The sequence below is a fragment of the Loxodonta africana genome, chromosome 3 (assembly GCF_030014295.1).
Source record: "Loxodonta africana isolate mLoxAfr1 chromosome 3, mLoxAfr1.hap2, whole genome shotgun sequence".
In the NCBI taxonomy this organism is placed as follows: Eukaryota; Metazoa; Chordata; class Mammalia; order Proboscidea; family Elephantidae; genus Loxodonta; species Loxodonta africana.
The window spans coordinates 82,127,014-82,143,018 of NC_087344.1; the positions used below are offsets into that span (position 1 = coordinate 82,127,014).

General features: G+C 38.0%; 1 protein-coding gene across 1 annotated transcript in view; it reads right to left on the reverse strand.

Annotated features, from left to right (window-relative positions):
- The window catches only part of EIF2B3 (eukaryotic translation initiation factor 2B subunit gamma), a 169,566-nt gene that overhangs the window by 140,094 nt on the left and 13,467 nt on the right, over positions 1-16,005 (reverse strand). Inside the window, exon 3 of the mRNA XM_003415359.4 lies at positions 12,404-12,549. Coding sequence (XP_003415407.1) covers positions 12,404-12,549 — 146 coding nt within the window. The remainder of the gene's footprint in view (positions 1-12,403; positions 12,550-16,005) is intronic.

Here is a 16,005-nt window from a genome sequence, read left to right on the forward strand (position 1 = left end):
CCAAATCCTGAAAGGGTAATGAACACACTTCTTGTGCCCCATTTCATTCTGTGGGCCCATCTTTTTACCCTATATATTTATGAGGCTATGACAACCAGCTGTGTAACCTGACAGCACTTCACCTTATGCACCATTCATCTCTCATTTTCTGCCCTGGAACTTCTATCAACCACCATATGGGACACCTGTGGGAACCCACTCAGTCATTCTAGCACCATGTACAAACTCTGAAGTGTGAAGGAATTTATACCCACAGGGCAAACTTTGACCAATGGGGAAAGGAAGTCAGTAACTAAATATTCTCCTTTTCCAAGTCTTATGCAGACTACTCTGAGGCACACTTTATATGGCTCCTTAGAGAGTCTTCAGTGGAACTGAGTCCCAACTGCCCACAGTGGTAACCAAGTCAATAGCACACCCACCTTCCCTATTCTTTCCAAACTCTACTCTTGTTCCTTTTATTTTTCCAAAATAAACTGCCTGCACACACACCCTTATCATAGGCTTGCTTTTTGGGGAAACCCTGGCTAAGGAAGATTACCAGGAATAAGTTATTTAGGTAGAGATAATGGGGACCGGGAGTGTTTCAGGCAGAACATACAAGTACCCAAATTTGTGGTAATGTAGTTACCCATCTTATCAGTCCTACAAACTTTTTCCAGTTACTGTTGCTAGAAATCCAAGGGTCATGTTTCACCCTTCCCTCTCTTTATCCTCCCACATCCAATTAATTGCCACAAAGTTCTCCGAAATATTTTCCAATTTATCACTGTTTTTCTGCCATTCCCACCACCATGATTTGGTCCTTCATCACTTCTTATCGGGATTACGGCAATAGCCTCTATGAGGATATAACAAATCCCAACTTTTCACTTCTCTGTTCAGTTCTGACACCAGCTGCCTGTGCAGCACTTCTTCTGACCCTAACCACCTGGAGTTAGGTCAGATCTCACAAGCTAAAGCACACAGTCCTCCAGACTGCCAGGGAGGCCTAAGACTTCAGATGCCAGCGGCAAGTTTGGGAGTCCACAGGCCACCTTCACTTCTGACCTGCTGGCTACAAATTCAGGGTTTCTTCAGTTCTGTCAGGATGCCAGCTACAAGCTTGATGGTTCCAAGCCCCCCATCACTTCTGACCTCCTGGCCACAAATTCGGGGTTCCTCTACCCCCTCAAGATACAGGCCATAAGCTCAGGGGTTCTTACCCACCCCCCAGCCCCACTTCTGACCTGCTGACTCCCACTCCTCCTTAGAACTCGATAATTTGTTGAAACAACTCATAGGACTCATGGAAAGCACTATGGTTAAAATTACAGCAAAAAAGGATACAAAATAAAGAAGACATGTAGGGCTAGGAGGGTTCCCAAAATGGAGTCACAGGGCATGCTACCCTCCCCAAGTGCATCGATGTCCTTCATCAACCAATAAGCCCATGGAGTTTACATATCCAGAACCCTTACTGAGGTCTTATTACATAGTCACGATTGAGGTCTCACTGCAGAGGCACGATTGATTGAATCATGCACCCCCCCTCCTTGCTCCATCGGCTGATATGAGGCTACATGGTAGTCTTTCAGGTTTGGCAAGGCCCCACTTATTAGCACAAATGCTCAAAATAACAACAACAACAAAAAAAAACCTCTTGCCATCGAGTTGATTCCAACTCATAACAACCCTATAGGACAGAGCAGAACTGCCCCACAGGATTTCCAAGGAGTGCCTGGTGGATCTGAACTGCTGACCTTTTGGTTAGCAGCCAAACTCTTAACCACTAAGTCACCAGGGTTTCCAGAATAACAAATTATTCAGGAAATTCCAAGGGCAAAGACCAAATTACTTAGGGTAAAGTTAAATTCTTTACCCCACAGCCTCCTAATGGTTGGTTTCTCTGACTCTCCTCATTCATGCAGTGATAGTTCTAAAAGGTTTATCTGTTAATAATTCTTCAAAGTATCCCTATAGGATAATGCATAGATTCTACTCTTAATTGTATCCCAGACTGTATAGCACAGTATAGTAGTTACAAGCATAGGCTTTAAAGTAAGAGACCTAGGTTCAATCCCTAGCTCTTCCATTAAGCTTTCCTAAGACTCAGTTTCCTTATCTGTTCTCAGTAAGGTCCAAAGGGACTGGAGCAGTCTTGGCCCTATGAAGTACTGAAACTAACAAATCAATACTCCCTTCCAGAATGAAGCCCTATACTGAGGAGAAATTGCTGTGAGTAGAATCCAGATTGAGCAGGAGAGGAACAATAAAATGGAGATACAAAGATTTCAAAAGTGTGAGTTTTTATCACTGCAAAAAGAGAAGAGGAGGTTCAAGGACTATGAAGCTAGAATAGCTATCCTGACTTACCCTTCTAAGAGTTTAGAATAACCAATTTCATATAAAAATTAGCAATAAAAAAGAACTGCAGTCAAATCCCATGCAAATTATTATGTAAATAATAATAATAATAGTAAACAGTAGAATAACAACCCTACAGACAATGAAAGCACATGCCAGAAAGACATGCCCAGAACATAGGTTAAATTTTGTAAATGAGCCCCAAAACTCTAGGTGTTTGGCATAGGAGAGGCTTCTGCCAAAGATATAGGCCAGACTTCATTTTTGGTGTTCACTGTTCATTCAGCCAGAATACCTCAGGAAGCTTGCAGGCTCCCCTTCCCTCCCTTACTCCCACAGCATGCTCCCAGGAAGGACAGTCACTCAAGCTGGCCCCCAAAATATCCATAGATTAGCAAGATGTTAACTGACTCAAACTTTATGATTAACAAAACAATGCTTAAGGGATCTCATAATTGCTGGTGTCTGTTAAAACATCATTTTGTAAATGTCAAACAATCAGAATGTTTCCTCATAAGCTCTTGAATTTGCTGTACTGAAACTTTGTGAAAAATTCATTTCATCAGAGTACTCTTGTGAATCCTCATGAAGTGCTTCCCAATCCAGATTAAGCTGTCCTTTCAAGAAAACTCTTTGCCTTAATTTTAACAGAAGCTCCAGTTTGCTCTTTGATATTTCATAATCTCCTTTTTCAAAATAACCTAAAATAAGAAATAATAGAAGATGTGAAAGAACAACATAAATTTGAATTAGAAAAAGTTAGAAATGAGATGACAGAACTCAGGAAAGAATTAGAAAATTTAAAAAAATCATTTCAGAATTAAAAATGAAACAAGAAATACCATGAGCATGAAATACAACTCTTAATGCCTTAAAGGAAATGGAATGTAAAAAGGAATAAAGTCCTAAAATTAAAGAATAAAGAACCCAATAAAAATGATTTGAAACAAAAAGTAAGCAATGAAGGTCCAGCATACGTATAAGTATCCCAAAGACTAAAACCAAAGCAATGCAAGTGAACAAATACCTAAACTGTAGTTCTAGAAAACGTCTCTGAAATAAGAAAAAAAAAAAAAAAAAAGATTTGAAACTGCACATTAAAAGACATACTACCTATCTAGATAATTTGATCCAGAAGAATCACAGGGCCATATCATCTAGTTAAATCACAAGATTTTAAAGAAAAATAAAAATTCCTTTGGGTATCCAGACAAAAGGACTACATCAGTAACAAAGCAAGGAAAAACAGATTTTCATTTGGATTCTTTTTTTCTTTTTACGGCAACACTTTAAGCCAGAAGAAAATGAAACAATACATTTAAAATATTCAAGGAAAAAAATGTGAATCAAGGATTTTATATCCAAATAAATTGGCTTTGAATATAAAGGTTAGAGAACCTGTTAAGAGTATGATCCCATGAGTCATTCCTAAGGAATCTACAAGAAATGAACTTTGGATTACCAATGTCTGGAGAGAAAGGAACTGGGACTGGTTGCAATGATCATCAACTCCTGCTAACATCACAGACACAAGACACAACCAGATAATTATGTACCTCCGGATGGAAGAACACACCACCATGACTATGAAGCAGTCATGCCCAGAAAATTCAAGCCTGAATTTAATCAAGCCTCTAGATTCAACTACCAATTTACAGAAAATATACAGAGAACACTTATTAAATGACACCACAGGGCTGCAAGCAACAAAATACAGGCTGTGGGAAACTCTACTGGACAAAAGAAATAGAAAACCAAATATTAAAAGAGACTTAAGAGACATTTCAACCAATTGTAATGTATGCTCCTTATTTGTTTCCTGATTTAAATGAATAAACTAAATAACATTTTAAAATTACAATATTTATGAGACAACTGGAAGCTTAAAAACTGGATATTTTATGATACTAAAGAATTATTTTTTAGTTGTGATAATGCTACTATCACATTACTATAAATCATACGACTATAAATAAGTATAAATACAACTATTAATTTACACACCAACCACTAAGGCCAAAGATAAAGAAATTGAAGATTTTTACCAACCTCTGCAGTCTGAAATTGATCGAATATGCAATCACAGTGCATTGTGAATTACTGGTGATTGGAATGCAACAGTTGGAAACAAAGAAGAACGATCGGTAGTTGGAAACTATGGCCTTGGTGACAGAAATGATGCTGGAGATCTCATGGTAGAACTTTGCAAGACCAACAACTTCTTAATTACAAATACTCTTTTTCACCAACATAAACAGTGACTATACATGTGGACCTCACCAGATGGAATACACAGAAATCAAATCGACTATATCTGTGGAAAGAGACGATGCAAAAGCTCAATATCACCTGTCAGAAAAAGGCCTGGGGCCAACTACAGATCAGACTATCAATTACTGATATGCAAGTTCAATTAAACTGAAGAAAATTAGAACAAGCCCATGAGAGCCAAAGTACGAACTTGAGTATATCCTACCTGAATTTAGAGACCATCTCAAGAATAGATTTGAAGCACTGAACACTAATGACCGAAGACCAGAGGAGTTGTGGAATGACATCAAGGATATCGTACATGAAGAAAGCAAGAGGTCATTAAAAAGACAGCAGAGAAAGAAAGACCTAAATGGATGTCAGAAGAGACTACGAAACTTGCTCTTGATTGTCAAGGACCTAATGCAAAAGGAAAAAATATTGAAGTAAAAAAGCTGAACAAAAGATTTCAAAGAGCAGCTCGAGAAAACAAAGTAAAGTATTACGGTGACATGTACAAAGACCTGGAGATAGAAAACCAAATGGGAAGAACACGCTCAACATTTCTCAAGCTGAAAGAACTGAAGAAAAAATTCAAACCCCAGCTGCAATACTGAAGAATTCTACTGGGAAAATATTAAACAACACAGGAAACATCAAAAGAAGATGGAAGGAATACACAGTCACTATACCAAAAAGAATCGGTTGACAACATTCTACCATTTCAGGAATTAACATATGATCAGGAACCGATGGTACTGAAGGAAGAAGTCCAAACTGCACTGAAGGCACTGATAGAAAACAAGGCTTCAGGAACTGAAGGAATACCAATTGAAATGTTTCGAACAAATGGATAGAGCGTTGGAAGTGCTCACTCGTCTATGCCAAGAAATCTGGAGACAGTTACCTGGCCAACCAACTGGAAGAGATTCATATTTATGCCTATTCCCAAGAAACGTGAACCAACTGAATGAGAAATTATCAAACAGTATCATTAATATCACATGCAAGTAAACTTTGCTGAAGGTCATTTAAAAGTGGCTGCAGTAGTATATCAACAGGGAAATGCCAGAAATTCAAGCCACATTTAGAAGAGGACATGGAACCAGAGATATCATTACTGATATCAGATGGATTCTGGCTGAAAGTAGAAAATACCAGAAAGAAGTTTACCTGTGTTTTACTGACTATGCTAAGGCATTTGACTGTGTGGATCACAAGTTATGCATAATATTGTGGAGAATGGGAATTCCAGAACACTTAATTGTGCTCATGAGGAACCTGTACATGAATCAAGAGGCAGTCATTTGAACAGAACAAGGGGATACTGATGGGTTTAAAGTCAGGAAAGGTGTGCACCAGGGTTGTATCCTTTCACCATACCTATTCAATCTGTATGCTGAGCAAACAGGCTGAGAAGCTGGACTATATAAAGAACAGGGCATCAAGATTGGAGGGAGACTCATTAACAACCTGCATTATACAGATAACACATCCTTGCTTTCTGAAAGTGAAGAGGATTTGAGCACTGATGAAAATCAAAGACCACAGCCTTCAGTATGGATTACACAACATAAAGAAGACAAAAATCCTCACAAATGGACCAGCAAGCAACATCATGATAAATGCAGAAAAGATTGAAGTTGTCAAGGATTTAATTTTACTTGGATCCACAAACGACACCCATGGAGGCAGCAGTCAAGAAATCAAATCTGCTGTAAAAGATCTCTTTAACGTATTGAAAAGCAAAGATGCCACTTTAGGATTAAGGTGCGCCTGACCCAAACCATGGTGTTTCAACTGCCTTATATGCATGTGAAAGCTAGACAATGAATGAATAAGGAAGACCAAAGAAGAACTGATGAGTTGTGGTGTTGGCAAAACATACTGAATATACTGTGGACTCCCTGAAGAACGAACAAATCTGTCTTCAAAGAAGTACAACCAGAATGCTCTCTAGAAGCAAGGATGGAGAGACTATGTCTCACATATTTTGGACATGTTATCAGGAGGAATCAGTCCCTGAAGACATCATGCTTGCTAAAGTAGAGGGCCAGTGAGTAAGAGGAAGACCCTCAATGAGATGGAATGACACAGTGGCTACACCAATGGGCTCAAGCATAGCAACAATTTTGAAGATGGCACAGGACCAGAGAGTGTTTTGTTGTGTTGTGCATAGGGTCGCTATGAGTTGGAACGGACTCAATGGCACCTAACAGTGATAACAATGGTATTATAGTTTTTTTTTTTTTTAAAGCCTTCAATTTAGCTACATTTTGAAATATTTACAGGTTAAATAATACAGAATTTACTTCAAAACAACATGGGAGGGAGCAAGTTGGATGGGGATATAAATGATATAAAATTTGCCATGGATTGGTAACTATTGAAGCTGGTTGACAGAAACAGGGCCATGCTCTATCTTCTTTTATAGATGTTTGAAAATTTCCATAATAAAAAGTTAAAAAAAAAAAAAACTATGTCTGGTCCACAATTGGTGTTTAGAAAATAGCAATTATCATTATTACTGTTAGTTGACTTTCAGTAAATATTTGCTAAATGAGTGAGTTTAGACACTGATAAAACTGAATCATTCATCAACGAATACAAAAAAAACAAAACATGATTATGGAGAAAACAGAAATCCAAGAGCTTTTACATTATCAATACCAGTTACCAGAATGTAGCTCATTTACCCAGGATCTGGGAGAATGAATCAGGGAAAGAGGTTTGGGCAGCTGAAATAAAAAGTGAGAAGCTAGTAAATCAGCAAAATTGTGGGGCAAGATAAGGCAAAATGAATTTAAAAATGGTGTAAGGAGAATAAAACCAAATGAAATATGTGTTCCTTAACTGAAAAGACATAACAGCAAATATGATGTCCAGCTTCAACATTCTATATGCACACATGATGGAAATTTTCACATACAAATAGGGCTGCAATACATTTAGTAAATGTAATGTAAATGAAAAATATTATGAGTTAAAGCAGAGAAATACATTTTAAATAAACAAACAAAAAAAGTCAAATAAAGCTGCTACGCTATTCTGATACTTCTCTGAGAAAGGCAGAAGCCAAACAGGATAACCTCACAGTAATATTTAGGGAACTCAATCTGGATGATAAAGGTAAAAGATAAAGGACAAAAAGAACCAAAAGCTAATAAGGCCAGAACTCTCAATGGGAATGTTCTTATTTTACCAAAAATCCTATTGAAAACAGATGAAAAGAGTACCCAAATGTTTAGGAAGCTGATTTCTGGGCATCAGGGAAGAGAAATAAATGAGCTCAAAGGGGCAGTGCTTTTAAATCATGGCACAACCCGAGGGTACAACTTTCTTCTTCCGAAAGAGATACCTGACATTCCTTAACAAACACTGACAAATTACCTTCTCGGGCTGTCTCAATTTCTTAAAGTGTTTACATGCATTTCCAGCGCCTTTCCTACAAGCTTATGTTGATCTCAACCAGACAGTTCTTAATTCTGGCTTAACTCAGGTTTTACCTCATTTTTAATGGCTATTTGAGAGTCTACTTATGCTCTTCTACAGATCAGCTTTGTTGCCTTCTGCTCTAGGTTACAACACAAGCTGAGGTAAGGCAGGGATTTTAGCAACTGTTATGGATTGAATTGTGTTCCCTCAAAATATCTGTCAATTTGATTAGGCCATGATTTCCAGTATTGTGTGACTGTCCACCGTTTTGTCATCTGATGTGATTTTAACATGTGTTGTAAATCCTACCTCTTTATGATGTTAATGAGGCAGGATTAGAGGCAGTTACGTTAATGAAGCAGGACTCAATCTACAAGGTTACTCTGTGTCTTAAATCCATCTCCTGAGATATAAACGAAAGAGAGCAGAGAGACAGGGGCCCTCATACCACCAATAAACAAGAACCAAGAGAACAGTGGGTCTTTTGGACCTGAGGTCCCTGCGGTGAGAAGCTCCTTGACCAGGGAAGATTGATGATAAGGATCTTCCCCCAGAGCTGACAGAGAGAGAAAGCCTTCCCCTGAAGCTGGCACCCTGAATTTGGACTTCTAGCCTCTTAGACTGTGAGAGAATAAACTTCTGTTTGTTGAAGGCATTCACTTGTGGTACTTCTGGTATAGCAGCACTAGATAACTAAGACGGAATTTGGTACTAGGAGTGGGGTGCTGCTCTAACAGGTACCTAAAACGTAGAAGCAGTTTTAAAACTGAATGGATACAGGCTGAAGAGTATTAAACTGCCTAATAGTAAAAGCCTAGATAGCCTTGAAGAGACTGTTGGTGGAATCAGAGACATCAAAGACATTACTTACATCAGTGACATTACTTACATTCTTCATATGGTGTCAGTATTCTCATTATTTTTGTTCTAGTTGTTCTGTTCCCATTAACCTCGTTTCACAACCCCCAATTTTCTCGTCTATGTTTTGGAGTAATTGTTGACCATTTGGTCTTCTTAGAAACACTACGGAGCAGTTCTACTCTGTCCTATATGGTTGCAATGAGTTGGAATTGACTCGATGGCAATAGGTTTGGGTTTAGATGATTTTTTAAAAGAGCACAGTACTCAACCATAATATTCTTTACTTTATGAGCTAACCTGCTATATTTAGCTAAAAGGTGACTTGAGGAGATAGTTTTGGTTCAAGGTTTAAAGAGTATCTCAGCCATAGACACATCCAAACTCCCTGTGGGACCAAGTTACTGGGCTGAGGGCTGTGAGGACCATGGTCTCGGGGCACATCTAGTTCAACTGGCATAACATAGTTTATAAAGAAAATGCTTTACGTCCTACTTTGGTGAGTAATGTCTGGGGTCTTAAAAGCTTGTGAGCAGCCACCTAAGATACTCCACTGGTCTCACCTCATCTGAAGCAAGAGAAAATGAAGAAAACCAAAAACACAAGGGAAAGATTAGTCCAAGAACTAATGGATCACAACTACCACAGCCTCCACCAGACTGAGTCCGGCACAACTAGATGGTGCCTGGCTACCACCACCAACTGCTCTGACAGGGATCACAAAAGAGGGTCCCAGACAGAGCTGGGAAAAACATAGAACAAAATTCTAACTCACGAAAAAAAAAAAAAAAACAAAAGACCAGACTTACTGGCCTGACAGATACCAGAAAAAACCCTGAGAATATGGCCCCCAGATACCCTTATAGCTCAGTAATGAAGTTACTCCTCAGGTTCACCCTTCAGCCAAAGATTAGACAGGCCCATAAAACTAAACAAGAATAAATGAGCACACCAGCTTAGGGGCAAGGATGAGAAGGCAGGAGGGGACAGGAAAGCTGGTAATGGGGAATCCAAGGTCGAGAAGGGGAGACTGTTGACGTGTTGTGGGGTTGGTAACTAATGTCACAAAACAATATGTGCATTAATTGTTTAATGAGAAGCTACTTTGTTCTGTAAATCTTCATCTGAAGTCCAATTAAAAAAAAAAAAAAGAGTATCTCAGGTCAATGGTCTCGGGGATTCCTCCAGTCTCAAGGGGCCCAGTAAAGTCTGGATTTATTGAGAATTTGAAGTTCTGTTCCACATTTTTCTCCCTTTCTATCAGGATCCATCTATTGTGGCCCTAATCAGAACCTTTGGTAGTGGCAACCTGGCACCATCTGGTTCTTCTGGTCTCAGGGTGGAGGAGGCCATGGTTCATGGAGATAATTAGTCCTGTAGACTGGTTCCTTCTCTGAATCTTGGGTTTCCTTCTCTTTTGCTCCAGATGAATAGTTGTATCTTAGAAGACCACTCACACCTTTTAAGACCCCAGACACTACTCATCAAACTAGGATGAAGAACATTAACTTTATGAACTATATTATGCCAACTACTGATTTGCCCCAAAAGACTATGACCCTAAGTCTTCAAAGCAAGAAAACTAATCCCATAAAGAGACTGGTTATACCTAAGAAGTATCAGTTTCTGTGACCCCTATTATTATACACAAATTTTGGTTGTGGTTACAAAATAATATATAACATAGCATTTACTAAAATATCCTTTTTCTTGTGTACAACTTAGTGGTATCAGTTACCTTGGTCAAGCTTTGCATATTTCACCCACACTCCATGCTACCTTCCCCCATCACCATAAATAAAAAGTGACTGTTATCTAGACTGCAACGATGGGCTCAAACATAGCAACAATCGTAAGGATGGCACAGGACCAGGCAGTGTCTTGTTCTGTTGTACACAGGGTTGCTAGGAGTCAGAACTGACTTGAGGACACCTGAAAACAACATCTATCTGGAGAATGAATCCCCTTACCCATCCACCCCTAATAACCACCAATGAATGCTGGTCTGTGCATATCTACCTAAGTATGATTAAAATTTTAAAGATTAACAATATCTTGTGCTGATGAAGGTGTGAAGCAAATGCAACTCATAAATTGCGGATAGAAGTGTAACACGGTAAAAACACTTTGGCAGTTTCCAATAAAGTAAATTCCACAACCTAAAATATTTTCACAAAAAAGACTTGCAGGACACTGTTCATAACAGTTTTATTCATAACAGCCAAAAATCAGAAACAACCCAAAAGACCTTCAAAAAAATGGTTAAATAAATTATGGTATATTCAATTCAATGGAATACTATTCAGCAATAAACCTAAAATAATATGAATGAATCTGAAAAATATTATGCTGAACAAAAGAAGCTAAACCAAAATTGTATGATTCCATTTATAAGAAGCTCATAAACAAGCAAAATTAATAAAAGATAATAGAAATCAGAAGAACTATATAGTGACTATACAGAGAGGGATGGACTAGAAAGAAGTACAAACAAACATTTAAGGGTAATAAAAACATTCCAGATTTGGGTAATGGTAATCTGGGTACATATTTTTGTCAAAACTCACTGAACTGTATACTGAAAACTGATGCATTTTACTGTGTAAAATTATTCCTCAATAAGGGGAAAATAAGGCTATGTAGATATCTGCATTACTTTTTTTATTCTTTAGTGAACCCATTGTCGTTGAGTCGATTCCAACTCCTAGCGACCCTATAGGACAGAGTAGAACTGCCCCATAGAGTTTTTAAGGAGCACCTGGTGGATTTGAACTGCCAACCTTTTGGTTAGCAGCAGTAGCACTTAACCACCATGCAACTGGTCTTTAGTGAACAAGTAGATTAAAAATATTAATACATTTAAAGTCACCAAAAACAGCAGGAGGTCTGTCCTCCAATTCAAATTAGACAGCAATATTATCACAAAAACTGAGTTTTTCCAAAAGACATCAATTAACTGCCTGCCTGTTTTAACAATAAAATTATTTCAGACAGCAGTGTTTCTCATCATATGGGCCACAGGTCACTGGGGAGACTATGGAGTTATCTCAAAGAGTTTTTATATCCATATGCCCTTGCTCGTTTCTTAAATTAAAGAAGACTAAAAGTTCAAATATTATCACATGAAGGATTTGTGGAATTTTTTCAGAGTTCCTTTGTATTTCTTTCCAGTTAATCTCCCACCTGCAGATCCAACTGCTGCTCTGATTTTTATTACCATATATTAATTTTGCTTATTCATGAACTTCATATAAATGGACTCTTTTGAAATATATCCTTTTTGTAAAGATATACTATCACTCAAAAATACTGGAAACCAATGACTTTGACAACTGAATGTTTAAATCTTTACTAGCAATCAAACCAACAGCAGCTGGAGAATATTTGGCCAGCAAAACATATGCAAGAATGTTTTCTTTAAAAAACGGTTTGTAAACTATAATGCACTAGAAAGACAGAAGATATTAAGGTTTTATCTTCAGTAAAAAATAAAAGCCAAGAGACAGTTTTTCACCTTCAGTTTTGGATATATGTGGCGCAGAGAATCTGCAGTTCCCTTGTCAGTCTCATCAGGAATACACACAATATCTGCCTTCATTTTCATCTTGAATTCTGCACACAGAACCTTTTGGACATCCCTGGTTGTAACCACAATGACTTCTATAGCACAAAAGCAAAAAAGAAGGAAAAAAGAAAAAAACTCTCATTCATTTAGATAATGATTTCATTATTTTAGTTAGATTTGGACTGTTTCTGGGCATAATAATAAAAATAATAGCTAATATTATTGAACCTTTTTTTTCCTTTTATTTTCATCATGCTTTAAGTGAAAGTTTACAAATCAAGTGAGGCTCTCATACAAAAATTTATATACACCTTGCTATGTACTCCTAGTTGCTCTCTCCTAATGAGACAACACACTCCTTCTCTCTACCCTGTATTTCCCGTGTCCATATAGCCAGCTTCTGTCTCCCTCTGCCTTCTTATCTCCCCTCCAGATAGGAGTTGCTCACATACTCTCACGTGTCTACTTGAGCCAAGAACCTCAGTACTCATCAGTAATATTTTCTATCCCACAGTGCAATTCAATCCCTGTCTGAAGAGTTGGCTTTGGGAAAGGTTCCAGTCTTGGGCTAACAGAAGGTCTGGGGACAATGACCTCCAGGGTGCTTCTAGTCTCAGTCAGACCATTAAGTCTAGTCTGTTTATGAGAATTTGAGGTCTGTATCCCACTGCTTTCCTCCTCCTTCAGGGGCTTTCTGTTGTGTGCCCTGTCAGGGCAGTCATGGGTTATAGCCGGGAACCATCTAGTTCTTCTGGTCTCAGGCTGATGTAGTCTTTGATTTATGTGGCCCTTTCTCTCTCTTGGGCTCTTATTTCTCTAGGATATATTCCAAGGAATGGGGTTACTGGATTGTACGGTAGTTCTATTTCTAGCTTTTTAAGGAAGTGCCAAATCGATTTCCAAACTGGTTGCAACACTTTACATTCCCACCAGCAAAGTGTAAGTGTTCCAGTCTCCCCACAACCTTTCCAACATTTATTATTTTGTGTTTTTTGGATTAATGCCAGCCTTGTTGGAGTGAGATGGAATCTCATTGTGGTTTTGATCTGCATTTCTCTAATGGCTAATTATCACGAGCACTTCCTCATGTACCTGTTAGCTACCTGAATGCCTTCTTCAGTGAAGTGCTTGGTTCATACCCTTTGCCCATTTTTTAATTGGGTTATTTGTCTTTTCGTTGCTGAGTTTTTGCAGTATCACGTAGATTTTCGAGATGAGATGCCAACCAGAAATGTCATAGCTAAAAACTTTTTCCCAGTCTGTAGGTAATCTTTTTACTCTTTTTGTTAAGTCTTTGGATGAGCGTAGGTTTGATATTTAGGAGCTCCCAGTTACCTAGTTTCTCTTCTGCTGTTTGAGCATTGTTAGTAAGGTTTTGTATACTGTTTATGCCATGTATTAGGGCTCCTAGCATGGTCCCTATTTTTTCTTCCATGATCTTTATCATTTTAGATTTTATATTTAGGTCTTTGATACATTTTGAATTGGTTTTTGTGCATGGTGTGAGGTATGGGTCTTATTTCATTTTTTTTGCAGATGGATATCTAGTTATGCCAGCACCATTTGTTAAAGAGACTGTCTTTTCCCCATTTAACTGACTTTGGGCCTTTATCAAATATCAGCTGCTCATATGTAGATGGATTTATGTCTGGATTCTCAATTCTGCTCCACTGGTCTATGTGCCTGTTGTTGTACCAGTACTAGGCTGTTTTGACTACTGTGGTGGTATAATAGGTTCTAAAATCAGGTAGAGTGAGGTCTCCCACTTTGTTCTTTTTCAGTAATGCTTTACTTATCCGGAGTCTCTTTCCCTTGCATATGAATATGGTGATTTCTTTCTCTATCTCATTAAAAAATATCATTGGAATCTGGATTGGAATTGCATTGTACATCTATAGGTGGCTTTTGATAGAACAGACATTTTTACAATGTTAAGTCTTCCTATCCATGAGCAAGGTATCTTTTTCCACTTATGTAGGTCTCTTGGTTTCTTGCAGTAGTGTCTTGTAGTCGTCTTTGTATATGTCTTTTACATCTCTGGTTAGATATATTCTGTAAGTATTTTATCTTCTTGGCGGCTATTGTAAATGGTATTGATTCGGTGATTTCCTCTTCAATGTTCTTTTTGTTGGTGTAGAGGAATCCAACTGATTTTTGTATGTTTATCTTGTATCCTGATACTCTGCTGAACTCTTCTATTAGTTTCAGGAGTTTTCTTGAGGATTCTTTAGGGTTTTCAGTGTATAAGATCATGTTATCTGTAAATAGACATACTTTTACTTCTTCCTTACCAATCTGGATGCCCTTTATTTCTTTATCTAGCTTAGTTGCTCCGGCTATGACCTCCAGCACGATGTTCAATAAGAGTGGTGATAAAGGGCATCCTTGTCTGCTTCCCAGTCTCAAGGGAAATGCTTTCAGACTCTCTCCATTTAGCAGTATGTTGGCTGTTCACTTTGTATAAATGCCCTTTACTATGTTGAAGATTTTCCTTCTATTCCTATTTTGCTGAGAGTTTTTATCATGAATGGGTGTTGAACTTTATCAAATGCCTCTTCTGTGTCAATTGATAAGATCATGTGGTTTTTGTCTTTTGTTTTATTTATATGACGGATTACATCAATTGCTTTTCTAATGTTGAACCATCCCTGCATACCTGGTATGAATCCCACTTGGTCATGGTGAACTAGTATTATATATATTTTTGATATGTTGCTGAATTCTATTGGCTAGAACTTTGTTGAGGATTTTTACATCTAAGTACATGAGGGATATAAGTCTGTAATTTTCTTTTTTTTTTGTGGTGTCTGTACCTGGTTTTTGTATCAGGGATATGCTGGAATGACATTGGGAGTGTTCCACTCTTTCCTATGCTCTGAAATACCTTTAGTATTAGCGGTGTTAACTCTTCTCTGAAAGTCTGGGAGAACTCTCTGGTGAAGCCGTCCGGGCCACGGATTTTTTTGTGGGGGGGAGTTTTATAATTACCTTTTCAATTTCTTCTTTTGTTATGGGTTTATTTAGTTGTTCTACCCGTTTGTGTTAGTTTAGGTAGGTATTGTGTTTCTAAAAATTCAGCTAGGTTTTCAAATCTGTTAGAGTACAATTTTTTGTAGTAATCTGATAGGATTCCTCTAATTTCAGTTGAGTCTACTGTGATATCGCCCTTCTCATTTCTTATTCGGGTTATTTGCTTCTTCTCCTGGGGTTTTCTTTTGTCAGTTCAGCCAGTGGTTTATCAACTTTGTTAACTGTTTCCAAGGACCAGCTTTTGGTCTTGTTAACTCTTTCAACTGATATTCTGTTCACTATTTCATTTCATTCTGTTCTAATATTTATAATTTGCTTTCTTCTGGTGCCTGAGAGTTTCTTTTGTTGCTCTCTTTCTATTTGTCCAAGTTGTAGGGATAATTCTTTGATTTTGGCCCTTCCTACTTTTTGTATGTGTGCCCTTATTTATACAAATTGACCTCTGAGCACTGCTTTAGCGGTGTCCCATGGGTTCTGATAGGAAGTGTTTTCATTTTCATTGGAGTCAATGAATTTCTTTA